The 27,910-nt window shown below is 43.5% G+C and overlaps 1 protein-coding gene across 1 annotated transcript in view; it reads right to left on the reverse strand.

Annotated features, from left to right (window-relative positions):
- SHANK1 (SH3 and multiple ankyrin repeat domains 1) overlaps nt 1-27,910 on the reverse strand; it is an 852,931-nt gene that overhangs the window by 441,724 nt on the left and 383,297 nt on the right. The window contains exons 3-4 of the mRNA XM_073602155.1: nt 21,482-21,685; nt 10,641-10,712 (exon numbers count right to left, since the gene is read on the reverse strand). Of these exons, the coding sequence (XP_073458256.1) occupies nt 10,641-10,712; nt 21,482-21,685 (276 nt within the window). The remainder of the gene's footprint in view (nt 1-10,640; nt 10,713-21,481; nt 21,686-27,910) is intronic.

Below are 27,910 nucleotides of genomic sequence, written 5' to 3' on the forward strand. Positions count from 1 at the left end.
TGAAAAACTCGACTTATACTCGAATATATATATATATATATATATATATATATATATATATATATATACACACACAGTGGCTTGCGAAAGTATTCGGCCCCCTTGAACTTTTCAAACTTTTGCCACATTTCAGGCTTCAAACATAAAGATATAAAATTTTATTTTTTGTGAAGAATCACCAACAAGTGGGACACAATTGTGAAGTGGAATGAAATCTATTGGATATTTTAAACTTTTTTAGCAATTAAAAAACTGAAAAGTGGTGCGTGCAAAATTATTCGGCCCCTTTACTTTCAGTGCAGCAAACTCACTCCAGAAGTTCAGCGAGATTCTCTGAATGATCCAATGTTGTCCTAAATGACTGATGGTGATAAATAGAATCCACCTGTGTGTAATCAAGTCTCTGTATAAATGCACCTGCTCTGTGATAGTCTCAGGGTTCTGTTGAAAGCGCAGAGAGCATCATGAAGACCAAGGAACACACCAGGCAGGTCCGTAAGACTGTTGTGGAGAAGTTTAAAGCTGGATTTGGATACAAAAAGATTTTCCAAGCTTTAAACATCCCAAGGAGCACTGTGCAAGCGATCATTTTGAAATGGAAGGAGTATCAGACCACTGCAAATCTACCAAGACCTGGCTGTCCCTCTAAACTTTCAGCTCAGACAGGGAGAAGACTGATCAGAGATGCAGCCAAGAGGCCCATGATCACTCTGGATGAACTGCAGAGAACTACAGCTGAGGTGGGAGAGTCTGTCCATAGGACTACAATCATTCGTACACTGCACAAATCTGGCCTTTATGGAAAAGTGGCAAGAAGAAAGCCATTTCTCAAAGATATCCATAAAAAGTCTTGTCTAAAGTTTGCCACAAGCCACCTGGGAGACACACCAAACATGTGGAAGAAGGTGCTCTGGTCCGATGAAACCAAAATCGAACTTTTTGGCCACAATGCAAAACGATATGTTTGGCGTAAAAGCAACACAGCTCATCACACTCAACACACCATCCCCACTGTCAAACATGGTGGTGGCAGCATCATGGTTTGGGCCTGCTTTTCTTCAGCAGGGACAGGGAAGATGGTTAAAATTGAAGGGAAGATGGATGCAGCCAAATACAGGACCATTCTGGATGAAAACCTGTTGGAGTCTGCAAAAGACCTGAAACTGGGACGGAGATTTATCTTCCAACAAGACAATGATCCCAAACATACAGCAAAATCTACAAAGGAATGGTTCACAAATAAACGTATCAAAGTGTTAGAATGGCCAAGTCATAGTCCAGACCTGAATCCAATCGAGAATCTGTGGAAAGAGCTGAAAACTGCTGTTCACAAACGCTCTCCATCCAACCTCACTGAACTCGAGCTGTTTTGCAAGGAAGAATGGGCAAGAATTTCAGTCTCTCGATGTGCAAAACTGATAGAGACATACCCCAAGCGACTTGCAGCTGTAACCGCAGCAAAAGGTGGCTCTACAAAGTATTAACGCAAGGGGGCCGAATAATTTTGAACGCCCCACTTTTCATTTTTTTATTAGTTAAAAAAGTTTCAAAAATCCAAAAGATTTCGTTCCGCTTCACAATTGTGTCCCACTTGTTGGTGATTCTTCACAAAAAATAAAAATTTTATATCTTTATGTTTGAAGCCTGAAATGTGGCAAAAGGTTGAAAAGTTCAAGGGGGCCGAATACTTTCGCAAGCCACTATATATATATATATATATATATATATATATATATATATATATATATATACATATATTTTACAATAAAATGGTCACATGCTAATGCACTAGGCTAGTGCATTCTCTTTTTTTGGGGGTACTGTTGGTGGTCTAAGGATTCCCCTATTGGAAGTGGGCAGCAGGACCGATGTGTAGCAGAGTTCCCCAGGGTCAGTTCCTTCCTTGGTCTGGTGATACAGAAGAGGAACACTTTCTGAGACTGTCCCTCTATAACCAGGGACGTGCGGTGAGGTGAGTGGCTGGTGAGGCACTGGCTAGTATCAGAGCCATATACACTCAGGTTACATACGCCACCAACATTAGAGCGAGAGCAATAATTCTAGCACTAGAGCTCCTCTGTAGCTCTAAACAGGTAACCTGTAAAAAAATTTCAAGCGTCACCTATGGCAGCCCTCAAAATTTGCACTCGCCTTCTCGCATTTGGCGAGTAAACAAATGAGGAGGGTGAGTAATGACAGGGCTGTGCTATCACAGGAATTTAAACCAAGTGCCCCTCCGCCGCGCACAGGCTCGCAGTGCGGATATTTCAATTCATACAGTCAGGCGCCTAGGACCGCCCCTCTCCACCTCCTGCCACACATCCCCGCCCAGGCTCGCAGAGTGTGCTGTTCATTAGGCATGAAAGAGCCGCTGGGACCGCCCCCCTCCACCTCCGTTCTGTTGCACATCCCCGCCCAGACACACAGACCGTACACTGCACTGTACATGCAAGAGCTGCCTGGGACCGCCCCCTCTGCCTCCATTCTGCACATCCCCGCCCAGGCACGCAGACCGTGCACTGCACAAATAAAGAACCGCCTGGGACCGCCCCGCTCCGCCATCGTTCTGCTGCACATCTGGGTGGATGGTCCTAAGTGGGTAGGCTCAAATGTTGCTCCGTCCTCAGTGTGCAGTGATGACTGACCCCCGTGGCTGCAGAATGGTTAATACAATGACAGTGTGCTTTAAGCATTGATGAAATGGGGGATTAAACAAGATGTGTGCTGGAAGGAAGGGGGGTGGGATTGAGAGCAAGCATGTGCTGGATGGGGGGTGTGTGTGGAATTGGAAGCAAAGATATCATGGATGGAGAGGGGGGGTGGAATTGGAGGTCTGAATCATATCTATGCTTTCAATTCCACCCCCCCCCCCCAATCCATGATATCTATGCCTCCAATTCCACCTTCACTCCCCTAATTTATCATACGGTATGATAGAATGGGGGGTACAGTGATGGAATTGGAAGCATAGATAGAGTTGCCACCTCATCCTTTTAAACCCGAACACATATATCATGGATTGGGGAGAATATTGAAAGCATAGATGTACAGGATTGGGGGAGATTGGAGGCATAGGTGTTCTGGAGAGGGGAGGTCAGAAGATGAGGTGTGCTGGTGGGGCGTTGGAGGCAGAGATATGCTGGGAAGAGGAATTAGAGGAAGGGATGTACTGGGAGAGGCGTTGGAGGTAGGGATGTACTGGGAGAGGTGTTGGAGGTAGGGATGTACTGGGAGAGGCGTTGGAGGTAGGGATGTACTGGGAGAGGCGTTGGAGGTAGGGATGTACTGGGAGAGGCGTTGGAGGTAGGGATGTACTGGAGGAGGCGTTGGAGGTAGGGATGTACTGGAGGAGGCGTTGGAGGTAGGGATGTACTGGAGGAGGCGTTGGAGGTAGGGATGTACTGGAGGAGGCGTTGGAGGTAGGGATGTACTGGAGGAGGCATTGGAGGTAGGGATGTACTCGAGGAGGCATTGGAGGTAGGGATGTACTCGAGGAGGCATTGGAGGTAGGGATGTACTGGAGAAGGCATTGGAGGTAGGGATGTACTGGAGAAGGCGTTGGAGGTAGGGATGTACTGGAGAAGGCGTTGGAGGTAGGGATGTACTGGAGGAGGCGTTGGAGGTAGGGATGTACTGGAGGAGGCGTTGGAGGTAGGGATGTACTGGAGAAGGCGTTGGAGGTAGGGATGTACTGGAGGAGGAGTTGGAGGTAGGGATGTACTGGGGGAGGCATTGGAGGTAGGGATGTACTGGGGGAGGAGTTGGAGGTAGGGATGTACTGGGGGAGGCATTGGAGGTAGGGATGTACTGGAGGAGGCGTTGGAGGTAGGGATGTAATGGGAGTAGCGTTGGAGATAGGGATGTACTGGGATGTACTGGGGGAGGCGTTGGAGGTAGGGATGTACTGGGAGGAGGTGTGGGCATGTTTAGGGGCGTGGCAGGGTAGGGTTTGGGTGGGGCAACTGGTGGCGAGTAACTCTTAAGGCCTGGCTAGTAGTTCAGGACTTGAAATTTCGAGCCCTGACCTATGGAGTTTTATATGTACTGAAGTTTGGTGCCATTCCACAAGTGTGCACAATTTTTAAGTGTGACATGTTAGGTATCTATTTGCTCGGCGTAACATTATCTTTCACATTATACAAAAAAATTTTTTTTTTTTTAATCGGACTAACGTTCGTGTTTTTTTTTCTATTCATGAAAGAGTTTTTTTTCCCCCAAAAAAATGCGTTTAAAAAAATTGTTGCGCAAATACCGTGTTGCAATGAACACCATGTTATTCCCTAGGGTGTCGGCTAAAACAATATATATAATGTTTGGGGGTTCTGAGTAATTTTCTAGCAAAAAAAAAAGATGATGATTTGTGTATGTAGGGGAGAAGTGTCAGAATTGGCCTGGATGGCAAGGGGTTAATTACCATAAGTAAGTAAGATACAAATAATTATTACCGTATTTATCGGCATATAACACGCACTTTTTTCCCCTGAAAATCAGGGGAAAATCGTGGGTGCGTGTTATAGGCCGATCCCCCCCCAATTGTGTGTGATCGGAGCGATCGCGGCAATTGCCGCGATCGCCACCGACATACACAGCCGTGTGGAAATTCAAATACGGCGCCGAGACTGCAGGGACTCGGCGGAGTGGAGCTACACATAGCCGAGAGTCCTCGGGTTTTCTCGGCGCCGCTTACAGTCCCGCCCATAGGGCGGAACTGGGCGGGACTGTAAGCGGCGCCGAGAAAACCCGAGGACTCTCGGCTATGTGTATCAGCGCTCCGCCGAGTCCCTGCAGTCTCGGCGCCATATTTAAATTTACACAGGGCTGTGTATGACGGCAGGGATCACGGCGATCCCACAAAGCTGCACTGGGGCAAGGCTGCACGGGGGGCAAGGCTGCACTGGGGCAAGGCTGCATGGGGGCAAAGCTGCACTGGAGAAAAGCTGCACTGGAGAAAAGCTGCACTGACAAGGCTGCACTGGAGAAAAGCTGCACTGACAAGGCTGCACTGGAGAAAAGCTGCACTGACAAGGCTGCACTGACAAGGCTGCACTGGAGAAAAGCTGCACTGACAAGGCTGCACTGACAAGGCTGCACTGACAAGGCTGCACTGGGGCAAAGCTGCACTGGGGCAAAGCTGCACTGACAAGGCTGCAATGGACACTGGGGCAAGGCTGCACTGACACTGACAAGGCTGCAGATGGACACCGATAACGCTGCATTGATGGGCATTTTAATGTAAGTTTTTCTTCCTTAAACTTCCCTCCTAAAAGTTTTTTTCCTTAAAATTCCCTCCTTAACTTGGGTGCGTGCTATACGCCGGCGCGTGTTATACGCCGATAAATACGGTATATATTGTTTTTAAGGTAATTTACTATATTTTCAAAATCTGTACTCAAGCAACGGACAAATTACTAAAGTTTGAAGTCATAACTTCCAACCAGTAATTTCACAGTAAATAGATACATAATAAAGTATTATGTTATAATATAGCGTATAAATATATGATTTAGCTTGAATATAACAGTACATTTTCAACAGAATCAGTTTCTCCCTCTTAATTGTGTAAGAAAAACATGGGGTTGTGGGTAAAACTTATACCCATAACCCACGTTTTTTCCTTGTAGTTAAGAGGGCTGGGCTGGAAGGGAGCATTTGTCTTTTAGACACAGGCCCCCTTCTATGACACTGCAGTGAGAGGCGTGCCTCCACTGCAGCATTTTTATTGGACAGCTGGGACCAATGGTACCTTACCAGTGGTCCAAGACTCCAAGCTATTCATTGAGCTCAGTGCCTCTGACAAGAAGTGAGGAGAGGCACTGTGAGCTCATCCTCTGAGTCTGCTGCAAACAGAGTGTGTCAGCTTGTATTTAAAGTGGCCGCTCTGTATATAGCTTCTGACAGGCTGCGCAAGGAGCCCCATATCTCCAAAACCATAGGTTGTAGGAGCCCCAAATGTTTACCAGTGGAGTTTGGGCTACATAACCCCTAAGTCTCTGTGACCCCAGGTCGCCGAGCTATGACCCTCGAAGCTTGATTTCTTTTATTTTTATTTTTTTATGTTCATGCCATGAACATAAAAAACACTGACCACCAATGCAAAAGGGAACACTGACCACCAATGCAAAAGGGAGCACTGACCACCAATGCAAAAGGGAGCACTGACCACCAATGCAAAAGGGAGCACTGACCACCAATGCAAAAGGGAGCACTGACCACCAATGCAAAAGGGAGCACTGACCACCAATGCAAAAGGGAGCACTGACCACCAATGCGAGAGGGAACACTGACCACCAATGCGAGAGGGAACACTGACCACCAATGCGAGAGGGAGCACTGACCACCAATGCGAGAGGGAGCACTGACCACCAATGCGAGAGGGAGCACTGACCACCGATGTATAAGGGTATACTGAGCACTGACCACAAGTGTAGGAGGGTACACTGAGCACTGACCTCAAATGTATGGAAACGCACTGACTTTCAATGTAAGAGTGCATACTGAGCACAAACTGCCAGTATATGGGGAGACACCGAGCACTGACGACCAATGCAAGAAGAACACAGAGCACGGGCCACCAGTGAAGATGAAGAGGGTACAGAGCACTGACTGCCAGTATAAGGGGTCACACTGAGAACAGACCACCATTGTAATGTGGCATACTGAGCACCATTGTAAGTGGCACACTGAGCAACTAATGTACATAGTCCTGACCCCCGCACGCCATACGCTACATAATCCTGACCTCTTTATACACTATGCTGTATGTTACACAATAAGAGGGGACAGTGACTACACAGTCCTGACTGCTATACTTTATACATTGCGTGGTATGTTATGTAGCTGCCCCACATACAGTGCCTTGAAAAAATATTCATACCCCTTGAAATTTTCCACATTTTGTCATGTTACCACCGAAAACGTAAATGTATTTTATTGGGATTTTATGTGATAGACCAACACAAAATGGCACATAATTGTGAAGTGGAAGGAAAAATGATCAATGGTTTTCAAAATTGTTTACAAATAAATATGTGAAAAGTGTGTCGTGCATTTGTATTCAGCCCCCGAGTCAATGCTTTGTAGAACCTCCTTTCACTGCAATTACAGCTGCAAGTCTTTTTGGGGATGTCTCTACCAGCTTTGTACATCTAGAGAGTGAAATTTTTGCCCATTCTTCTTTGCAAAATAGCTCAAGCTCTGTCAGATTGGATGGAGAGCATTTGTGAACACCAATTTTCAAGTTATGCCACAGATTCTCAGTTGGATTTAGGTCTGGACTTTGACTGGGCCATTCTAACACATGACTATGCTTTGATCTAAAGTACCGTTCCATTGTAGCTCTGGCTATACTTTTAGGGTCGCTGTCTTGCTGGAAGGTGAACCTCCGCCCCAGTCTCAAGTCTTTTGCAGACTCTAACAGGTTTTCTTCTAAGATTGCCCTCTATTTGGCTCCATCCATCTTCCTATCAACTCTGACCAGCTTCCCTGTCTCTGCTGAAGAAAAGCATCCCCACAACACGATGCTGCCACCACCATATTTCACGATGGGGGTGGTGAGTTTAGGGTGATGTGCAGTGTTAGTTTTCCAACACACATAGCGTTTTGCTTTTAGGCCAAATAGCTCAAATTTGGTCTCATCTGACCAGAGCACCTTCTTCCACATGTTTGCTGTGTCCCTCACATGGCTTCTCGCAAACTGCAAATGGGTCTTCTTATGGCTTTCTGTCAACAATGGCTTTCTTCTTGCTACTCTTCCATAAAGGCCAGATTTGTGGAGTGCTAATAGTTGTCCTGTGGACAGATTCTCCCACCTGAGCTGTGGATCTCTGCAGCTCCTCCACAGTTACCATGGGCCTCTTGGATGCTTCTCTGATTAATGCTCTCCTTGCCAGGCCTGTCAGTTCAGGTGGACAGCAATGTCTTGGTAGGTTTGCAGTTGTGCCATACTCTTTCCATTTTCACATGATAGATTGAACAGTGCTCTGTGAGAGGTTCAAAGCTTGGGATATTTTTTTATAACTCAACCCTGCTCTAAACTTCTCCACAACTTTATCCTTCACCTGTCTGGTGTGTTCCTTGGCCTTCATGATGCTGTTTGTTGACTAAGGTTCTCTAACAATCCTCTGAGGGCTTCACAGAACAGCTGTATTTATACTGAGATTAAATTACACACAGGTGAACTCTTATTTACTAATTAGGTGACTTCTGAAGGCAATTGGTTCTACTAGATTTTAGTAAGGGGTATCAGAGTAAAGGGGGCTGAATATAAATGCACGCCACACTTTTCACATATTTGTAAAAAAAATTGAAAACCATTTATCATTTTCCTTCCACTTCACAATTATGTGAAACTTTGTGTTGGTCTAGCACATAAAATCCCAATAAAAAATCCCAATAAAATAAATTTACATTTTTAGTTGTAACATTACAAAATGTGGAAAATGTAAAGGGGTATGAATACTTTTTCAAGGCACTGTATGTTTTGTATGTTACAAAGTCTTGATCATTGCATAATGTACACTGTGTTGTACATTACATAATACTGATCACTCACTTCACTGACCGCTATGCTCTATAATATGTTCGTGTTTGACTGCTCGTTGGCCTGTGTACTTCTTAGTGTGTGTCTGAGTCTTTAGATGGCTCTCCATCTTCTCTGTGGCTATTGGGTTATTATATTTAAACTACTCCACTGACAACATCAATTGTTGTTACTAGTAGCTGGAGGTTATTGTGCTGGCTGGGGGTTAGTGCTTGCCCTTACACCTTGCTGGAGGTTATTGCTGAGGATTATCATTGCCGGCCTTGACACAAGCTAGGGTTTTTCATTGCTGGCCCTGACATATGCAAGGAATTGTCATTGCTGGCCTTTACATTTTCTGTTCCAGACACATGCTGTCGGCTTTCATTGTTGGCCCCAATGGGGTTTATTGTGCAACCACAATCTCTTCAGTGTACTTCCAGATCCTATTTAGTCTATACGAAGGGGAAAGGTGGCAGACTAGAAGCCATGCATTTTGTAGAAACACTCACTTATGACTATGCCCACTTTTTGACCATGTCCACCTTTTGGCCATATCCACATCAGCTCCCCAATCATCTTCCCCAGAACAAGCACAGCACCCCCCAAAAATCTGTCAGAAGCCCTCCTGCTTCTCCATCACTTTGTGATGCCTCAGCTAATGCCTTTTGATATGTGATGCAGATATCCCAGGAGGTATCCCAAGAGGCTTCAGAAGCAGGGTGCACAATATTTTTGCTTAGGCAAGAATGGAGGCAGGGGTGGGATGGAGAGAGAATTAAAATAACAAATAGGTCAATGAACAAAAAAAATTGGCCTTTCCTGATCGGGGAAGGGGAAGGGTTGCAATAGAAAAAATGCTTTTTGATATAAAAGGTCTGGTCAGGTGATACACAGATTAAACAAATCCTCCTACATAGGTTGTACCTGTTTATCTGCAGTCTTCTGTACAACATTTCAAAGGCCACAATTTCCAAAGCTTGCCTGAGCTGTCAGAAAACAGGGGGCAGAGAGCTGAAATTACACACTACAGAGCTCATTGAGGTGAGCTCTGAGAGCTGATTGGAGGGAAGGGACACCCCCCCCCCCCCTTCACAGAGCACACAGGAACAGGGCTGTCAATCACAAACTGTGTACTGGAGATCCCTCCTGTCATTTTTTTTTCTTGGTATCAGCAAAACTTGTAACTGAAATGATGTATCACCTCCTGCGCACAAGTGTGGCAGACTATGGTCAATAAACATGTGCCTCCTTGTAAAACAGCATTAGGAAATGTGCCAGGCCTTGCTGCCCTCTAACGATTAGGGTAGTCCAGCTAACAACTGCAAAAGAGCAAACAAAAGAGGGAGTACCAGCCTAATTGCATTATCCCAAGGATACTTTATTTATAACCTTTTTAACTTTTATTTTACCTTTATTATAAATAAAGTATCCTTGGTATAATGCACTAGGCTGGTGCGCCCTTTGTTGCTTGTTTTTTTCCAGTTGTCAGGAAAACTTGTCAGAAATTACTCATGCAGATAGCGGAGGAATGAGGCAGCAGACATAAATTACACTTATGCCGCGTACACACGAGCAGCCTTTCCGGAGGACTTTCTGACTGGGTCCGATGGACTTTTGGAACCAACGGACTTGGCCACACACGATAGGACTAAGTCCATTCATAAGTCCGTTCGGTTTGAACGTGATGATGTAAACGGGACTTAAAAAGGAAGTTCAATAGCCAGTAGCCAATAGCTTCCCTTGTGTCGTATTTGGTCCATCAGACCAGCATACAGACAAACTGTTTTCCCAATTTTAGTCCGTCGGACTTTGAGTCCGTTGGACAGATTTGAAACATGTTCTATTTCTAGGTCCGTCGGATTTTTATCCCGAAAAGCTATCAGACTAGTCCACACACTATCGGATTGTCCACCGGACTAATCCCGTCGGACCTAGTCCGCCGGAAAGTCTACTCGTGTGTACGCAGCATTAGTGCTTTGGATTGAGATAAGTACACGTTATAGAGGGAAATGCTTTGTTCATATTTCATGTCTGAGGCTTACAACCAATTCTTATATTTCATCATTATATTTTTAAATTCTCAGGTTTGCGAAAGATTTATTTTGCACATTAAACTTACCTTGGTGTGGAGCTTGGCCAATTGCTTTTCATCAAGGTTAGTCTGTTTGTAAACCCTCGTCTTGTAGCGGAACTGAAAATATACAGCAAAACATAGAAATCAGCTAAATGGAACATTTCATGGACTCATTACAAGGACAATTCGTGAGCCGATATAAAATTGTCTTAACAAAGGCATAAAAAGCTCTGTTAAACAAAATATTCTCTAACTTTTTGTAACCATGGTGACCAGTCTATGGAGAGCAACAATCTGGGAACAAACATACAAAAAAGTTTATGCAATGAAACGATAATGCAGTGCGCAATGATCATATGTAAACTATAGAAACCCATACTGACTAATCAAATTTCACCGTTCTTCAGTTTACTGCATTGAGACTTGTGGCTAGTCATAATATCTGTTGCTAGAATAAAATATTTTTAAAACGTGCCCAAAGCAAAGAAGAAAGAGAAGCTGTTGCTGGAAGAATGAACACAACTTACTCGCTGGGGGGAATCCAGGATGGATAAAGATCTGAGGGTCCTAGTAGATCACAGCCGCAGCAAGCAAGGCCAGCAGACTATTAGCATGCATTAAAAAGGGTATCTACTCAAGAGATAAAACTATAATTCTAATGCCCTGTACACACGGTCGGACATTGATCGGACATTCCGACAACAAAATCCAAGGATTTTTTCTGACTGATGTTGGCTCAAACTTGTCTTGCATACACACGGTCACACAAAGTTGTCGGAAAATCGGATCGTTCTGAACGCGGTGACGTAAAACGCGTACGTCGGGACTATAAACGGGGCAGTAGCCAATAGCTTTCGTTTCTTAATTTATTCTGAGCATGCATGGCACTTTGTGCGTCGGATTTGTGTACACACGATCGGAATTTCCGACAACAGATTTTGTTGTCGGAAAATTTTATAGTAAGCTCTCAAACTTTGTGTGTCGGAAATTCCGATGGAAAATGTGTGATGGAGCCTACACACGGTCGGAATTTCCGACAACAAGGTCCTATCACACATTTTCCATCGGAAAATCCGACCGTGTGTACAGGGCATAAGACTTTACAAAACTCTGGCCATATCTTGAGTATGCTTTCCAGATCTGGTCACCAGCCCTCACGAAGGAAGTGCAGGAACTGGAGAGAGTCCAGAGAAGAGCAACAACACTAAAAAGGGGGCCGGAAGACCTCAGTTACGAGGAACAACTACAAACATTAAACTCATTCTCCCTGGAGAAGAGACACTTAAGAGGGGATATGAAAGGCAATATACAAATACCTCAATGGTGATTCTAACATAGGGAGAAAACTATTCAGTCTCAGGGAGCTTAGGAAGACATGCAACAAAGTTGAAGGAGAAGGGGTTTAACCTTTAACTGCATAAGAGGTTCTTTTCTGTCAGAACGGTAAGGATGTGGAACTCCCTTCCACAATTGGTGGTGTGAGTGGGAAGTTTCGATAATTAAAAAAAGCTCTTAGATGGGCATTTTTAACAAACGTAATATACAGGGATATGGCAAATGGTTTTGACATAAACACACCCAACACCCACACAGGTTGAAGTAAATGGACTGGTGTCTTTATTCATCCTTACCTACTACTGTATATACAGTATACAGTGGGTATAGAAAAGAATCACTCCAACCCCCCCCCCCCCCCCCCAAGAATAATCACATTTTGTTGCTTTGCAGTCTGAAATGAAGACAGACACAGTTTTTGTTTTATCCAGCTTTATTTACTAGTACAACTTACAACATCCAAGTAAAAGCTATAACACCAACAAGTCAGAAAAAAATGGAAATCAAACAGAATCACTGGGTTGGAAAAAAAATCAACCCCTTATGTCAGTACTTTGTTGGACCACATTTTGCTTTAATTACATCCTTTAGTCTGTTGGGATAGGTTTCTACTAACTTTGCACATCTATACTTTGCAATATTTGCTCACTCGGTTAAATTTAATGGTGACTGTTTGTGGACTGCAGTCTTCGTCATTCCACAGATTTTCAATGAAGTTTAAATCTGGGCTCTGACTAAGCCATGCAAGGATATTCACCTTTTTCACCTTCAACCACATTGTGGTGATTTTTGCTGTGTCATTGGGTCATTTTTATGTTGAAAGGTAAACTTTCTTCCCATTGACAACTTATCACAATGACGTTTCATCGATTTTAGTCTCATCTGAGCACCTTAAACACACCTTGAAGATTCCGAGGCCAGGTGGAAAAAGGTGGTCTGGTCAAAGGAAACTAAAATTGAATTATTTGGCCTTAACACCAAACGATTTGTCTGGCGGAAAACCAATACAGCTCACCATCCAAATAACATCATTCCTACAGTAAAGCATGGAGGTGGTAATATGTTATGGGGGTGTTTCTCTGCAACAGGGACTGGAGCACTTGTCAGGATAGAAGAAAAATAGATGGAGCAAAATACTGTCAAATTCTTGAGGAAAATCTGCTGTTCTCTGCCAGAAAATTGTCAATGGGAAGAAGGTTTACCTTCCAACATAACAATGACCCTGTCAGAAACCATGAATCAGACCGAAACAGAAGTACCGTTAAATCACACCTGTTTAATAATAAAAGTAAATACAACAAACATAGTCAAAAATTAGCCAAAGTTCGGTAACCGGATTGGATAATCAGACAAGCCAGAAAGTCAGGAAGCCAGAGATCAGCGTAGTGGAACAGCAAGCAGGATGTGGAGCCTGAAGGAATGTCAGCCAAGTAAGTCTTTAACAGGAATGCAGGAGATAGTCTCTGTGATGTTGACCAAGGCGACGGCAGAGATCATCTGGGCTGGACGGTTTAAGTAGGCAGGACTGACGAGCAGGATATCATCAACAGGTGGGTCACTGTGGAGAAATAGGAGCTAGCAATTAGCCGACAGCTGAACGGCAAGCTCAGAGGAAGGAAGGGCTGAGCCCAGCCCTGACAGACCCAAAGCACACAGCAAAAATTACCACAGAGTGGTTAAAGGAGATAAAGGTGAATGTCCTTGCATGGCTTAGTCAGAGCCCTGACTTAAAACCCATTGCAAATCTGTGGAATGACTTGAAGACTGCAGTCCACAAACAGTCACCATCAAATTTAACAGAACTTGAGCAGTTCTGCAAAGAAGAGTGGGCAAATAAGGGGGTAATCCTTTTTCCAACTCAGTGATTCTGTTTGTTGATTTTTTTTCTGACATGTTGGTGTTATATATTTGACTAAATACAGCTGGATAAAACAAAAAGTGTGTGATAAACAGATAAACAGTGTGTATCTTGATTTTAGGCTGCAAAGCAACAAAATGTGATTTTAAAGGGGGGGGGGGGGTGATTATTTTCTATACCCACTGTAACTATGTAAAAATCTTCACATCCATCATGCCTCTGGATGCAGAGTGATCTCTGCAATACAGTGGTGATCAGGGGCATGGGCAATGAGAGAGGTAGGTATTGGTTTTCTTTTCTGTCGATGGTGTGTTTTAATTTTTAATTCTAGCAACAGTATAACTTTACATGAGCTAGAGCCTTTGTGCCCAACCTGTGGCCCCAGGGCCAAATGCAGGCCAATGGTGTGTGATGTGTGTTCCTCAGGCCGCAGTAATCTGTAGTGGGGCATTGATTTGTAAAGGCGACTTTACCCTCTAACACAGCTTTTGTCAACCAAGGTTCCTCCAGAGGTATCTAGGGGTTCAATGAGTAATGAGCAACTTCTGCATCTCAGATACAACAACAATCGGAAGGCCATAACAAGCTATGAAACGCACGCCCACACCATGTTGGAACACCACGACTTTCAATTCAGGTGATTTTTTCCAATTCAGATGGAAATTTAGATTGGACTGTAAGTATATTTTTATACTTATATATATATATATATATATATATATATATATATATATATATATAGCAGTGACTTGACATGATCCCTACACCCCAGATGATGTCCATTAGGATGAAACGCATCGGGTGGTGCCTCGAGATGTCATTGCGATCTCTTTCCTTATATCCATGGAATTTATCTTCGAATTAAGGTTTCATACTGTTTTTTGTTTCCGCTTATAAACGGCACTGGATAAAGAACCAGAGGGGAGCAGTTGCACTTGCTAATGTCTGTGAACTGAGCTGTTCTCGGACAGCTCAATTCATAGACACTGTACAGAGAAGATTAGAGCGTCTCTGTACCTTAGAATTGCTGTGGGTGATCAGAGAGAGACCAACCACAGCGATCACATGATGTAAACAGTGTGCGTTTACACCTGGTAAGACTCATCCTCCTCCTACAATCATGGAAGAGGTGGAAACCGGACCAAATGAATTCATTAATAATTTATTAGATCCTTAGCACAGTGCAATCTGGTCCACAGCAGCTTAAGTTTAACCAATTCATCCCCCTTCTCTCCTATACTACTGATCTCCATAGTGTCTGTCTGTTCTGTATATTAAACCTTCACCTTATTTATCCTGAATTAACCCCTGTATGCACTGTAGCTAGTGCACCACTATCAAGCTCCCTGTTTTAACCCTCTCAATACTAGCACATTTCTTCTTGTTTTAACAGAAAATAGGAGAAACACAGGCATTTTTAATTTTTTTTTTGAGAGAGAGAGAGAGAGAGAGAGAGAGAGAGAGAGAGAGAGAGAGAGAGAGAGAGAAAATAAATACCATCAAAGGAAAGCTCTGTTTGTCTCAAAAGATGATATAAAATGTGTGTTGGGTACATTGTTGCAAGACAGAGTAATTGTCAAACAATCACAGCACTGAAAACTAAAAAAAATGGCCTGATAATTAAAGGGTAATATAGGCAGATACTCACTTGGTTAAAAATTCTCACTAACCTGGAACAAGTATACCTATTGCGAAAGTTGGGGAGAAGTCAGAAGTCCTTATATGTATAATTGTTCTGGGTCAGTCGCTTACAGTATTACAAAAAAGAGGTTACACAAAGGGTCAGAATTGTTGGAAAGAACAGCAGCATGGTTGCATATAAACTGACTATATACTTTATGTATAATACCTATATATGCATCAGGTGGCGCTGTAGTATTATAGTGTATAGTATGTATTCTTTGATATAACAGGATGTATAGTCTATCTTTGTTCAGTGCACTTGCTTGTGTTTAGTTCCTGTTCATGTTCATGTTTCTCATTCTGTGAAGACATGCATTGCAATCTTCCATAAAAGCAAAGCTATTGCTGCAAACAAGAAGTTTCCAACGCATGGTTCCAATACTCAGCTAACAGGTTAGGAGCCCAGCAGGCACTGGAAAGAGAACTCTGCAACTCAGTGAGTACAGTGAGTACTGTATACAAGCTACTGAAAGATGGCAAATGGTTCAGATGTGAAGTTTGCAATTGCAAAGCTGAACAATGTCAATTACCAGCTGTGGAACTAGAAATTTTTCTCAGCAAGGATGACTTGTGGCAAGTGCTGAATACAGACAGACCCACAAATGGAGAGACGGAGGACTGGGACAGGAGCTGACACTGGAATATGTCAAAGGGAAATTAATCGATGAATATGACAGAAGGAAAGAAAATACGCACAATGATGACAAAGCTCTTAAGATGTACAAAGGCACAAAACATAAAGAAAGCAGAGCATGTTTTCACTGTAAAAGGACCGATAACTTAAAGGACTGTTCTATCTGGAAAGCCGAGTAGCGAAAGCTAGGGCTATCCACAAATAAATAGTCAAGGCAATCACAAAGGAAACTGAAGACACATCATGGAGTGGCACCTTTAAAGTAACACAGAGCGGCAAGCCACGTGGCTGGTGCATAGACTCAAGAGCAACAAGCCACATGACTAGAGATGAGACCTTCTTCACAAACATTGATTACAGTATAAAAGACAACGTTTTCCAACAAATGAGAAAAGCATCACTGCCGAAGGTAAAGGCCAGAGCTTCCTGAACTGCATTACACCACAAGGCAAGCAAAGTATCCTTGTAAAGAAAGTGCTGTATGTTCCAGAACTAGAAGGCAGCCTTCTATCAGTGAAAAGTCTTGCAAACAATGGTCTCACAGTTAAGTTCCAGGGTGATGAATGCACAATTCACAATAATAATTGATTCCTTGCAAAAGGAAAACTGGATGATCACCTATACAGGCTCATCACCACAGACCAGCAAGCCAACATAGGCTCTAATGACATACACAGCAAATGTATTCACAAGTGGCTGGAGCACAGAAGTCCAGAAGCTATACAAGACATTATAAAGAGAGGCTTATCAGAAGATTTGACAATTGTACCTTGCAAAGTGCTCATGAAATGCAACTGCTGTATTGAGGCAAAAGCCACATGTGCTCCCCTTCCACAGGCAGCTCTAAGAAAAACTACCCACCCCCTGCAGCTCATACACAGTGACGTATGCGGTCCAATGATAACTCCCATGCCAGGCGGGAAGAGATATCTACTGACTTTCATTGATTATTATTCCAGGTACACAACTACTTATCTTATGAAACACAAGAATGAAACATCAGAGAAACATCAAGAGTTCATTGCCATGTCTAGCAACAAATTCCAACACAAACCAGGAATAATACGCACCGACAATGGGGGAGAATACATAAGCAAAGAAGTGGTCTCATACCTGAAGAGGCACCAGACAGGAATAGTACACCAGACAACCACACCATATACTCCTGAACAAAGTAGTGTAGCAGAAAGGAAAAATCGCACTCTTATAGAAATGGCAAGATGCATGTTGTCGGATGCCAACCTACCTCACATGTACATGACTGCAATCTACCTACAGAACAGACTACCCTCAAAAGCCATTAAAAGTACTCCATTTGAAATGTGGCATGGATCAAAGCCTAGCATAGGGCACATCAGAGTGTTTGGATGTAAACATATGCCTATATTCCAAGTGAGAAACAATCCAAGCTGGAGAACAGAGCCATAGAGGGCCTTATAGTAGGCTACAGTGAGCAAAGTAAGGGTTACAGAATGCTACACCCAAAGAGTGACAATAAGCAATAGTGTTTATTTCGATGAGAGCCCATCAGAAACACTAATCCCTAAAAACTGTAAAGTGAATATACCAAGCAAACTGGAAAGAAAGGGTCGACCAAAGCCAACCTGTACAGGAGTTTGAACAAAAGCTGGAACTCACAATGCCTAAATGAAGTTCCCCAACAGATCTTGCTGAACTGCCTGAAGTCAAAAGATCCACTTTGACTAAAGGAGATACCACCCCGCAAGCTGTCATACACTGTCAAAACACACATTATACTTGAACCATCATCCTGGGAAGACATAGAAAAACTGCCAAAATGTGAAGCCAATAAATGCAAAAAGGCAGCAGCAGAAGAATTAAAGTCACTTCAAGAAAATAAAACCTGGACACTCACAGAGCTCCCTCCTAACCGCAAAACCATAGGAAGTAAATGGACTTTCAAAGTAAAGTCAGACAAAGAAGGGAAAATCCACAAATACAAAGCTAGACTAGTTTCCAAGGGTTACTCACAGAAATTCGGTGAAGATTACCATGAAACATTCACTCCCATTGTAACACGCCACCATCAGAGCGCTTCATAGCATTGCAGCCGGGAAGGGCATGAAAGTGAAACACTTAGATGTGAAAACTGCTTTCCTATATGGAGACATTAAGGAAGACCTCAATATGGAGCAACCACCAGGGTTTGAGCAAGGAGACAACCTTGTGTGTAAACTTCAGAAGAGCATCTATGGTCTTAAGCAATCTGCAAGGATGTAGAATGTGAAATTGAACCAAGTACTTACTAGAGAGGGATTCTCAAGAAGTAAAACAGACCCCTGTATCTACTCCAGGAAACAAGAAGACAGATGGATATACATCCTTTTCTATGTTGATGACATTATACCTTGTTTTGAACAAGAAGGGGATTACAATCGGTTCACAAGCTGAATGAAAATTTTGAAATCAAAGAGCTAGGGACCATTAGCTACTATATGGGAGTCCAAATAAAGAGAGAAGAAGATGGAAGTTATGATAGAAAAAAAAAGCTGAATGTCTGAGAATCATCAGCACCACATCGCTTGTTTGAAAATTACATAATAAAAGAACCAAGATATGAAATTTTTAAGGTGCCAAAACACGACAAAATATAATATTAAAAATGTCAACATTTTATTAGAAACATCTAAAAATCAACATATTGTTGTCAAATAAAACCATACAATACATGAAACAGATGCAACTGATAGGATCTCTACATGTTTGGCTTCTTCAAGAACTTTTATTAGGCACTGCATGCATAACTATAAATTGAAAATAACAAAATGTAGATGCAATGAAAAAAAAAAAACATACTTTAATAATAACAAACATATGTATCACAATATTAAACCAGTTTCTCAAGTGTGCAAAGGCATGTGCATTATTTTATAGGTCTTTTTACCTGGATGTTGATAAGTATTTAACATTAAAATCCAATTAATATTTTGGCCCCAAAACCACAGGTATGAACTGATATGGATAATTGGTGAAGTCAGAGAAAGGCACAAAGACGCCCCCTATTGGCCCATCATAGAGGGAGATGCATGTGTAAGGAATCAAGACAAGACTAATGCTGGCCATACACTATACAAAAAATCGGACGATAGCGATTTAAAAAAAGTAAGGATTTTCGAAAGGGCAAAAGATACTACCATCATGTAGCTACCAAATTCCAAAAGATAAACGTTCAATAGACATTAATGAACCGGTTTATCGTTCGATTTGGTCACATTAGAAGGGAAATAAAATTGACCTCTAGACGTCCATGTGTTGTCACGAATTTGTTTACTTCCAGGTTAAAGTCTTCTTGCACAAATCAAACGATTTTTCTTGTGCGAGAAAGCCACTAACCTTACAAAGTTTGTTCATTCAATAAAAATATTTCAAAATTGTCAATCGAATTTTTCGGCAATTATCGTTCGTCATCCACTAATTATCAGAAAATCAGCCGAACGTTTGAAACAATAGAATTTTGTCCGATTTTTGGTATAGTGTATGGCCAGCATAAACAGCAAAAGAAATTGAATTGTTTTCTGCCTACCTGTAAAAACAGTGGGCGGCAATGAATCCTAAATTCCATTACAGGTAGCTCATATGGCACTTTCTGATTTAGGTCCATGGAGGTTCTTTTGAACTTTGATTTTTTTTTAAAACTACCCCTTGCTCCCTCTCCTAGTGTGGGAAAGGAAATTTTTGGATTTGTTACCCTCCAATTTAGGATTTAATGCTGCCCACTGTTTTTACAGGTAGGCATAAAACAATTATTTATTTCTTTTGCTGCCTAGTCTTGTTTTGATTCCTTTCACATGCATCTCTCCCTCTCAGATGGGCCAATAGTGGTTTTGGAGCCAAAATATTCAATGGATTTTAATGTTAAATACTTATCAACATCCAGGTAAAAAAGAGACCTATAAAATAATGCACAGGCCTTTGCACACTTGAGAAATCAGTTTAATATTGTGATACATAAGTTTGTTATTATTTAAGTATGTTTTTGTTTCATTGCCTCTAAATCTGTTTTATGTATTGTATGGTTATATTTGACAATAATATGTTGATTTTTAGATGTTTCTAATAAAATTCTGACATTTTTAATATTATATTTTGTCGTGTTTTGGCACCTTAAAAATCCCATATCTTGGTTCTTTTGTTATGTAAGGTGGGAGTTATCTTTTCAACCTATCTCAGAAAATCTCCAAAATCTTGGAACAATTCCATATGCAAGATGCAACGAAAATGAAAACCTCTATAGAACCAGGCTATCAAAAGAGCAATGAAGTAGAAAACTTGCTACCCAACAATGACATGTATCGCAGAGCAATCGGTAAGCTGCTATATGTTACCACTGTGACAAGACCAAACAAAGTCACAGCAGTGGGCATACTATGCAGGAAAGTATCAGCTCCCTGTCAGTGTGACTGGAATGCAGTAAACTAAGTGATGCAATACCTCAAAGGAACAATTCAGATAAAGTTACGGTTACTTACCGGCAACATCTAATCCAAAACTGGTCAAACATGTTGATGCTGATTGGGCCAGGGACTGCACAGACTGAAATCCACAAATGGATTCATCTACCAGTATGGGGAAGGAACCATAAGTTGGTCTAGTCAAAAGCAACCAACTGTCGCTCTATTTTCAACTGAAGCAGAGTACATTGCAGCAGCACACGCATGTCAAGAAGCGATATTTGGTATCCTTTTGTGGACATTGGGATAGACATATCAAAACCAAATTCCACCAGGGATAAATAAAGCTTACGCAATCACAAAGGGTCAATCCTAGGACCAAACACATTGACGTCAAGTATTATCTATTGAGGCACAATCAAGAGCAAGGTGTTAATGACATTCAATACTGCCCGTCAGAGGAGTTGACTGCTGATGCACCAAGCCTTTGTCGAAGGAAGGTCATAGTTATTTCCAGAAGAAGCTGAATATAATTTGACAAAGTACATGCTGTTGAGAAGGGGTGTTGGAAAGAACAGCAGCATGGTTGCATAGAAACTGACTATATACATTATACCCATTTATGCAGCAGGTGGTGCTGTAGTATTATAGAGAATAGTTCATGTATTATATGATTTAAACAGGATGTTTTGTCTATCTTTGTTCAATGCACTTATTTGTGTTTAGTTCCCGTTCATGTTTCTCATTCTGTAAAGACATGCATTGCAATCCTCCATAAAAGTAAAGCTATTGCTGCAAACAAGAAGCTTCCAGCGCATGATTTCAATACTCAGCTAACAAGAATGACATGCAGGCTACTTGAATTTTCAATAGTAGCCTCCATGTTTCTCAAAAGAGAATGCTTCCCCCCCAAAAAACAGCTTTCATTATTCTGGCATGCATACAATCACATTGCAATACTTGCCTCCAAATACGGAACCCCTTTCTCAAAGGACTGTGGGTATTCCCGAAGCAGCCGCTCCTCATCCAGGAACTTGGCATCTCTCCCATTGGTGGCTGGTTGGAAGAGGCCATAGTTGAGGACATCCTTTAGGCTCTCATTTAGCGTGCACAGTATCTGTTGCTTTGCTACCCAGATAGTGGCATCTGGATTAAATCGGAGGCATTTCTGCAAAGAAACACAGTAAAGATGTAAACAAATATGTGAGGAGAGCCAACAGAAGTTTTTTTACAGTGTTAAACCAATGCAAACTGAACATGTAATCCAGTAACATTTCCAATATGTCCAAATTTAAATGACCATTTGTTAGGTTATCTTTTTTTTTTTTAATTTTACTGTGTTTTCAGTGAGGACACTTTTTAGGTTATTATTCTAACATCTACCTGCCATTTTTTTCATACTCGTAATTGTAGCCGTGTGTTGCCACTAGTTACTAACATCCACCAAATTACCCCGCTGCCAGACCTTCATATATCACCTCAGAGACAATGAACAGCCATTTGCTTTGTTTTGTTTTGGTTTATTGGGGGATATAACTTGGTTGGGGAAAGGGGTATACGGGATGCCCATAGATCAAATTACTTTGCTATCATATTTTAGATTAGAACTTCATTTGAGCCAGAAGAAATGATGCGCATGTATAACATCTACAGTGTTTTCCCTGCATCACCATGCAGCTTATTGCTCCTCCTCTGCGTAACTCCTGCAGACTATTGCTCCCAGGAACTCCTCATCAATGACCGTGTAAAGATAAGGACTTCTCCCATGATCGTGTAAGGGTAAAGCTCCCAAGAATCCTTCCCTCCTGCACAACTTATACTATAGCACAGTCATTTCTTGTCACATCCTCTTCTATAATGCAAAAGATCCCACTCTGAAGAGTCTCTAATGCTGACTCTGGTTGGTTGCTGCTACTAGGCCAGAGGCCTGCAGTACCCCTCCCCGGAGGCCTAGTAGTTTAATAGCATGTGCTGAATGGTGGACTACTGTTCCCATATAGCCCAGTTTGCAAATCCTGCGCCCTAAGGCCGCATCGATTTGACACTATTCCCCACAGTCTCTCTTCTGATCCAGGACTCCTCATCACTGACCGTGTAATGATGAGGACTTAACCAATGACCTTGTAAAGGTGAAGTTCCCTCACAGACTTCCTAACATGTCTCCACATCCAGCCCTCCACTGTGGTACTCTCACCAACCTTCTTCTGCCCCAAGTCCATGGTGAAGAACTTAACCGGACCGTATGTTCCGATATCTTCTCCTGCCCCTCTGCTCCAGGAATTCCTCATCAATGACCATGTAATGATGAAGACTTCACCCATGACTGTGTAAGGGTGAAGTTCCCTCACAGCTCTCCTGGGCCTCCTCCCGTGATCAGCGCACCCCCCCCCAGATGGGGGTGCCCTCCTGCTGCTGCCTAGTACTCCATTCTTCACTTCTCCCGGCCGACAACTCCCCCCCAGTGGCCGGTTACCTCAGCTAATATAGAAGGCCCGCCCCCTGCCAATTCCAGTTGGGGATGCCACACATACCTCCCAACTTTTTGAGATGGGAATGAGGGACACCTATCAGCAAAAGAATGCAGACATATGACACACCCCTTACCACGCCCCCTTAAAGGGGAATTGGACAAAAAACAAGATTGGTTAAACCCACAAGTGCTTTTTTTTACCACTACTATTCCTTTATATTGCCTTTTGGAATTTACAAATGTAGCAATTTAGAAATCAGATGAAAGGTTTAGCGCTGGAAAACACTTTTTCAGACCAAAATGAGGGACAAATGAGGAGGAATGAGGGACAGAGGGACAATGCTCCAAATCAGTGACAGGGACAGTTGGGAGCTATACCCACATAAGCTGCCTGCCACTCCAGTCCTAGGCCCTGCCCCTCTTCCAGAACATTCTCCCTGGAAGCAGGGGAGGTGCCCCAGCACTGAAGCACAGGTGGTCACACCCACTGCTACACTAACCACTCCCTGCCCCCCAGATCAAAACAGACAGGCCTAGCTCAAAGCATAGGCCTGCCTAAATTTACCTGTGCTGACAGTTTCCCTAGCAAAAATACAATGCTAGCACCTACCTACGGTAGAGGGTGGTACATAATATTTTGTCTAATTGCAGATTTGTAATTACTTGTTTACACATGTGTCACCCTCTGAAGAGCAATCCGCATGAAATCTCTTTTCAGAGGGTGTTTGACACAATGGTTAAAGCCCACACCACCATGGTGCAATGCGGTTGCAGGGTGAATGAGGCACTTACCATTGAACACGACAGGGGGTTTAATTTTTGCCACAGCCCTGAAGCAACACATTGTGGCCATGGCATGTGTACATCCCCATTTGGCTGCCTTTGCAGTTTAAAGTGCTTGTAAACCCTTACATATACCCAGTGAAGTGACTGGCCTTAGCTAATACAGAGATAAAAACAAATCTTCCTACATAAGTTATACTTGTTCATCTGTAATCTTCTCTTTTCTACATCGATTCAAAGTGCAGAATTTATAAGCTTGTCGGAGAGTTCAGAAAAAAGGGTGTGAACAGCTGAAGTTACACTCTGCAGAGCTCAGTGGGGAGAGTTCAGATCTGATTGGAGGGAAGGGAAGGGACACCCCTTCACACAGCACACAGGAAAAGGAAATAGTGGGATACTTAAACTGGAACTAATTACAGATGAGGACAACTCTTACTCGGCCTCACCAGGTTAATTGTGCTCACAGACTTCTGTTATACCATACAACACTTGTATGGGAAGATTAAGTCCTTTGCTTGCTCTGGCAGCAGACATGATGAAACTGTTTATCTTCAGGACACTCACTAGCATCCCCTTTGACTGACACCCGTCCACTGACTCTACTAGCTGAAGGGGTGACCCTCACAGGACAGGCCCCATGACACAGATCTGTACTCACTATAGGCCAAAACAGATCCTTCCTGGCATGTCTCCCTTCCAGTCAGCTCTTCAGGCCATCTGAGTTGTAGCTATTCTCAGATTCCGGCCCTCAGGTCAGGCACATAAGGCCGCATGGCAGCTTTTTCAGAGGAGGGGCAGCCACACCCTCTCTCCGGGATCCCGCTCTCCAGCCGAAGACCCCAAAGCACATGTGCCCTTGGCATATATACAGTCACCCAGCATGCACTGAGGCACTTCCCTCTGCCAATGGCCAGTGCTGTAACTATGCCTGTGCTCTAATTTGTCAGGTTTCCTCCCACTGTCCAATATGTCCAACATGAGCAGTTGGCCAATTAGGCAGAGAGCATCTAAATTTGCCTGACAACCTTCCTAGTAAGCAGAAAGACCCAAAAACTATACTCTCTTCTAGCACCTACCTAGGAGGGTGCTACATCTATAATTATATATATATATATATATATATATATATATATATATACACACACACACACAATTATATTACCAAAAGTATTAGGACGCCTGCCAGGCACTGATGTGGACCAGAAGGCCTGACTCGCAGTCTCCACTCTAATTCATCCCAAAGGTGTTCTATCGGATTAAGGCCATTCAAGTTCCTCCATCCCAAAGAGAGGTCCATAAAGACACAGATGAGCGAGTTTGGGGTGGAGGGACTTGACTGGTCTGCACAGAGGCCTGAACCCAACCCGATAGAACACCTTTGGGATGAATTAGAGCGGAGACTGCGAGTAAAGCCTTCTTGTCCACATCAGTGCATGACCTCACAAATGCACTTCTGGAAGAATAGTCAAACATGTCATGGTGTATGTCACTCAGGATTCTCAACTAGGCAGGCTGAGGGACTCCAGGATGATTGAAAAAACGTTTCCTCCAAATTAAACAGTTTTCTCTGTAGTTAGTAAATTCCAGTGTGGGACCTGGAGTTTGGAGATTTCGTAGTGTAGCGGGCACCTACTTTCATGAAGGTGACCTTTTCTGAGTTTAAATGATAAAGTACAGTTACAGGTAAAATTTAGGCAGGCTTGTACTATTATATCAGGCCTAGTTGTTTATTTTGGGAACTGGGAGTGTCAATGTAGTGCAGGGTGTGGCCACCTGTGCTTGGACCCAGAGATGCCTCCTCTTGTTTTCAATGAAATGATTTTGGAAGAGAGGTTGGACTTGGGATCTGAGTGACAGGCAGCTTGTAGGTGAGTTCTGGCCAATCATTAATTTGTTTGGCAGGAGGCGGGACTCTCATAAAAGCTGGGGTCACATGACAGGAAAGGGTGGAGTGTGGTTGGAGTTCCAGAAAGGGAGAGCCTGCAGGGAGAGGTTCCCCTGCGGGGAGCCAAGCAGAGCCCCCCCCCACGGGGAAGGGGGGGGACAGGGACACACGGAGAAGAGGAGTTGATGACACCGGGCAGCATGTAGTCGCGGGTGTCGCTGGACGCCCCTGTGGGGAAGGGATCATGCCAGACTGGAGAGAAAGTACAGAGAAACACTTATGGAAGAAGTAGCAACTAAGCGGACTACATCTGGGCAGTCGATTGTTTGTGAGTGGAACATTGACTATCGATCAAGTGAGTGAAAGCCCGGGGGAAGGGTTCTACCAGAGGCAAGTCAGCGAAACAGGTGGTGATGGCCTGTGACTTTGGGTTCAACAATGCCCTGGGATTCCAATCAGTCAGGCGGGAGGAATTATTCAGAGTATTCTCTTCTTTAGCTCAACTTAGAAGTACCATATAGATGGGAAGTAGTGGTAAAAAGGTAGCAGTAAAGCTCCAATCACAAATAGAGATACAGACTGTTCTAAGAAGTTCTGCAGGTGAAGAAGTTAGTAAATCTACTTCCGTCTTTCCCACTGAAGAAATCATTCAGAGTGATTTCTTATAGTCCGCATTGTTCTAAGTCTTTGCATGAAACTGGCAAAGGAAAAAAATTACAATGCAGTGTAAGAGCATCTCAGAAAACCCTTCTCCTATCCCAGTTCGTGTTATATTAATAAAAGCAAGAGAAAATTACAATATGGACTGTTTTCTATTTCTATGGGCTGCGATGGGCTAGATGGCAAATGTGAATTACAGATAGAACACACAAATTGCAGCTCCTTCCGGGGTAGTGCGCTACAGTAGTGATCCAGGTGGGATGAAATCTCCAGTCCTGGGACCAGGTTTTGGGAACAGCCAGCACCCTGATGATGCATAATGTTTGCAGAGTCGGGACTAGGGTTCTGGGCTCCACCCTCCCACGGAGTCCATGTTGGTGCAAGGGAGCAGCCACAAGCATGCATGTCTGTATGCTCTGACAGAATGCACCGTGCAGAGGGCCCAAGCCTGTGGGCTGTAGCTGGAGGGAATCTGCGAAAGAGAGAGTGCTAACAGAGGTACGCCATTTGTACATGAAACCAGGGACACTGTTACATGGTCAGGAGGACCAAGGTACAAATCCTCAGCAGTGGTGATGCTAAAGAAGGCAGAATTGTACTTTATTTTGCATTAATGATATAAACTCCTATATGGGCAACTGTTTGTTTTGTTGGACATTTTCCTTTTGTAGCGCTGGTAGATTTACAATCTACCGCAGGTTAGGTAAATTTAGTAAATTGTGTGTTAGGAAGGTTAAAAGTTTGCCTCTGTTCCAGCTTGGCTGACGTTGTGTGTGCTTCCGTGCTGACCGGTGGGTGTCGCTGTTACCACTGGTTGGTGTTGGAAAGGCAACGTGTCGAAGTGTATAGATGCTCCTCTGTCTCAGAGAGAGGCTCGGTGGAGGTGGTCCTCCGAGTTGCATTTTGGGAAGAGGGTATTTATGGGACAGACGCCATGTTCTAGGGTTTTTTTAAAGCCACCTGCTGGCCCTCCTGGCCGACAGGTATGCGTTAAGGAGCTACCTCGTGGTCCTCCGATCGGGAGGCCCATGATACAGCGGCGCAGGGGTGGGCCCAGAGGCTTGTCTGGGGCCTACCACCGCAGCCGAGGAATGGTCCTGAGCTGTCGGTCCTGTGTGACGAAGCTGGACGGCCGAGGAGATCCCAGTGGAGGACCCGTCTTGGAGAGATCACGCAGCGTGCTGGTCTATAGAGGGGCCTGGTGACTCGGTCGAAGGACGTATCCAAAAGAAGTAACCATACAGCATAGTGTTGCCGGTTCGGCTTAAAGGTACAGGCACTGTGACTGACTTTCACTGCAGAGAAAATCTGATACATCCTGTGGCAGAGGATCGTACGGAGATCACGCAGGCACTGTGACTGACTTTCACTGCAGAGAAAATCTGATACATCCTGTGGCAGAGGATCGTACGGATTTACCCCCCAAAGAGTCTGTGGCAGACACTTTTGATTCGTGCTGCGTACTGGCTGCTAGACCGGTGAGAGAGGCCTATCCAGACGAGCAAGGAGTGTGTCCCACGAGGGGAGCGCATTCCACCTAGTTATCTGAATTCTACCAGGACATTTGTCACTAAGATTCTATAAGAAGATATTTG

This window comes from Aquarana catesbeiana, linkage group LG10 (genome assembly GCF_042186555.1).
Source record: "Aquarana catesbeiana isolate 2022-GZ linkage group LG10, ASM4218655v1, whole genome shotgun sequence".
Taxonomy (NCBI): domain Eukaryota; kingdom Metazoa; phylum Chordata; class Amphibia; order Anura; family Ranidae; genus Aquarana; species Aquarana catesbeiana.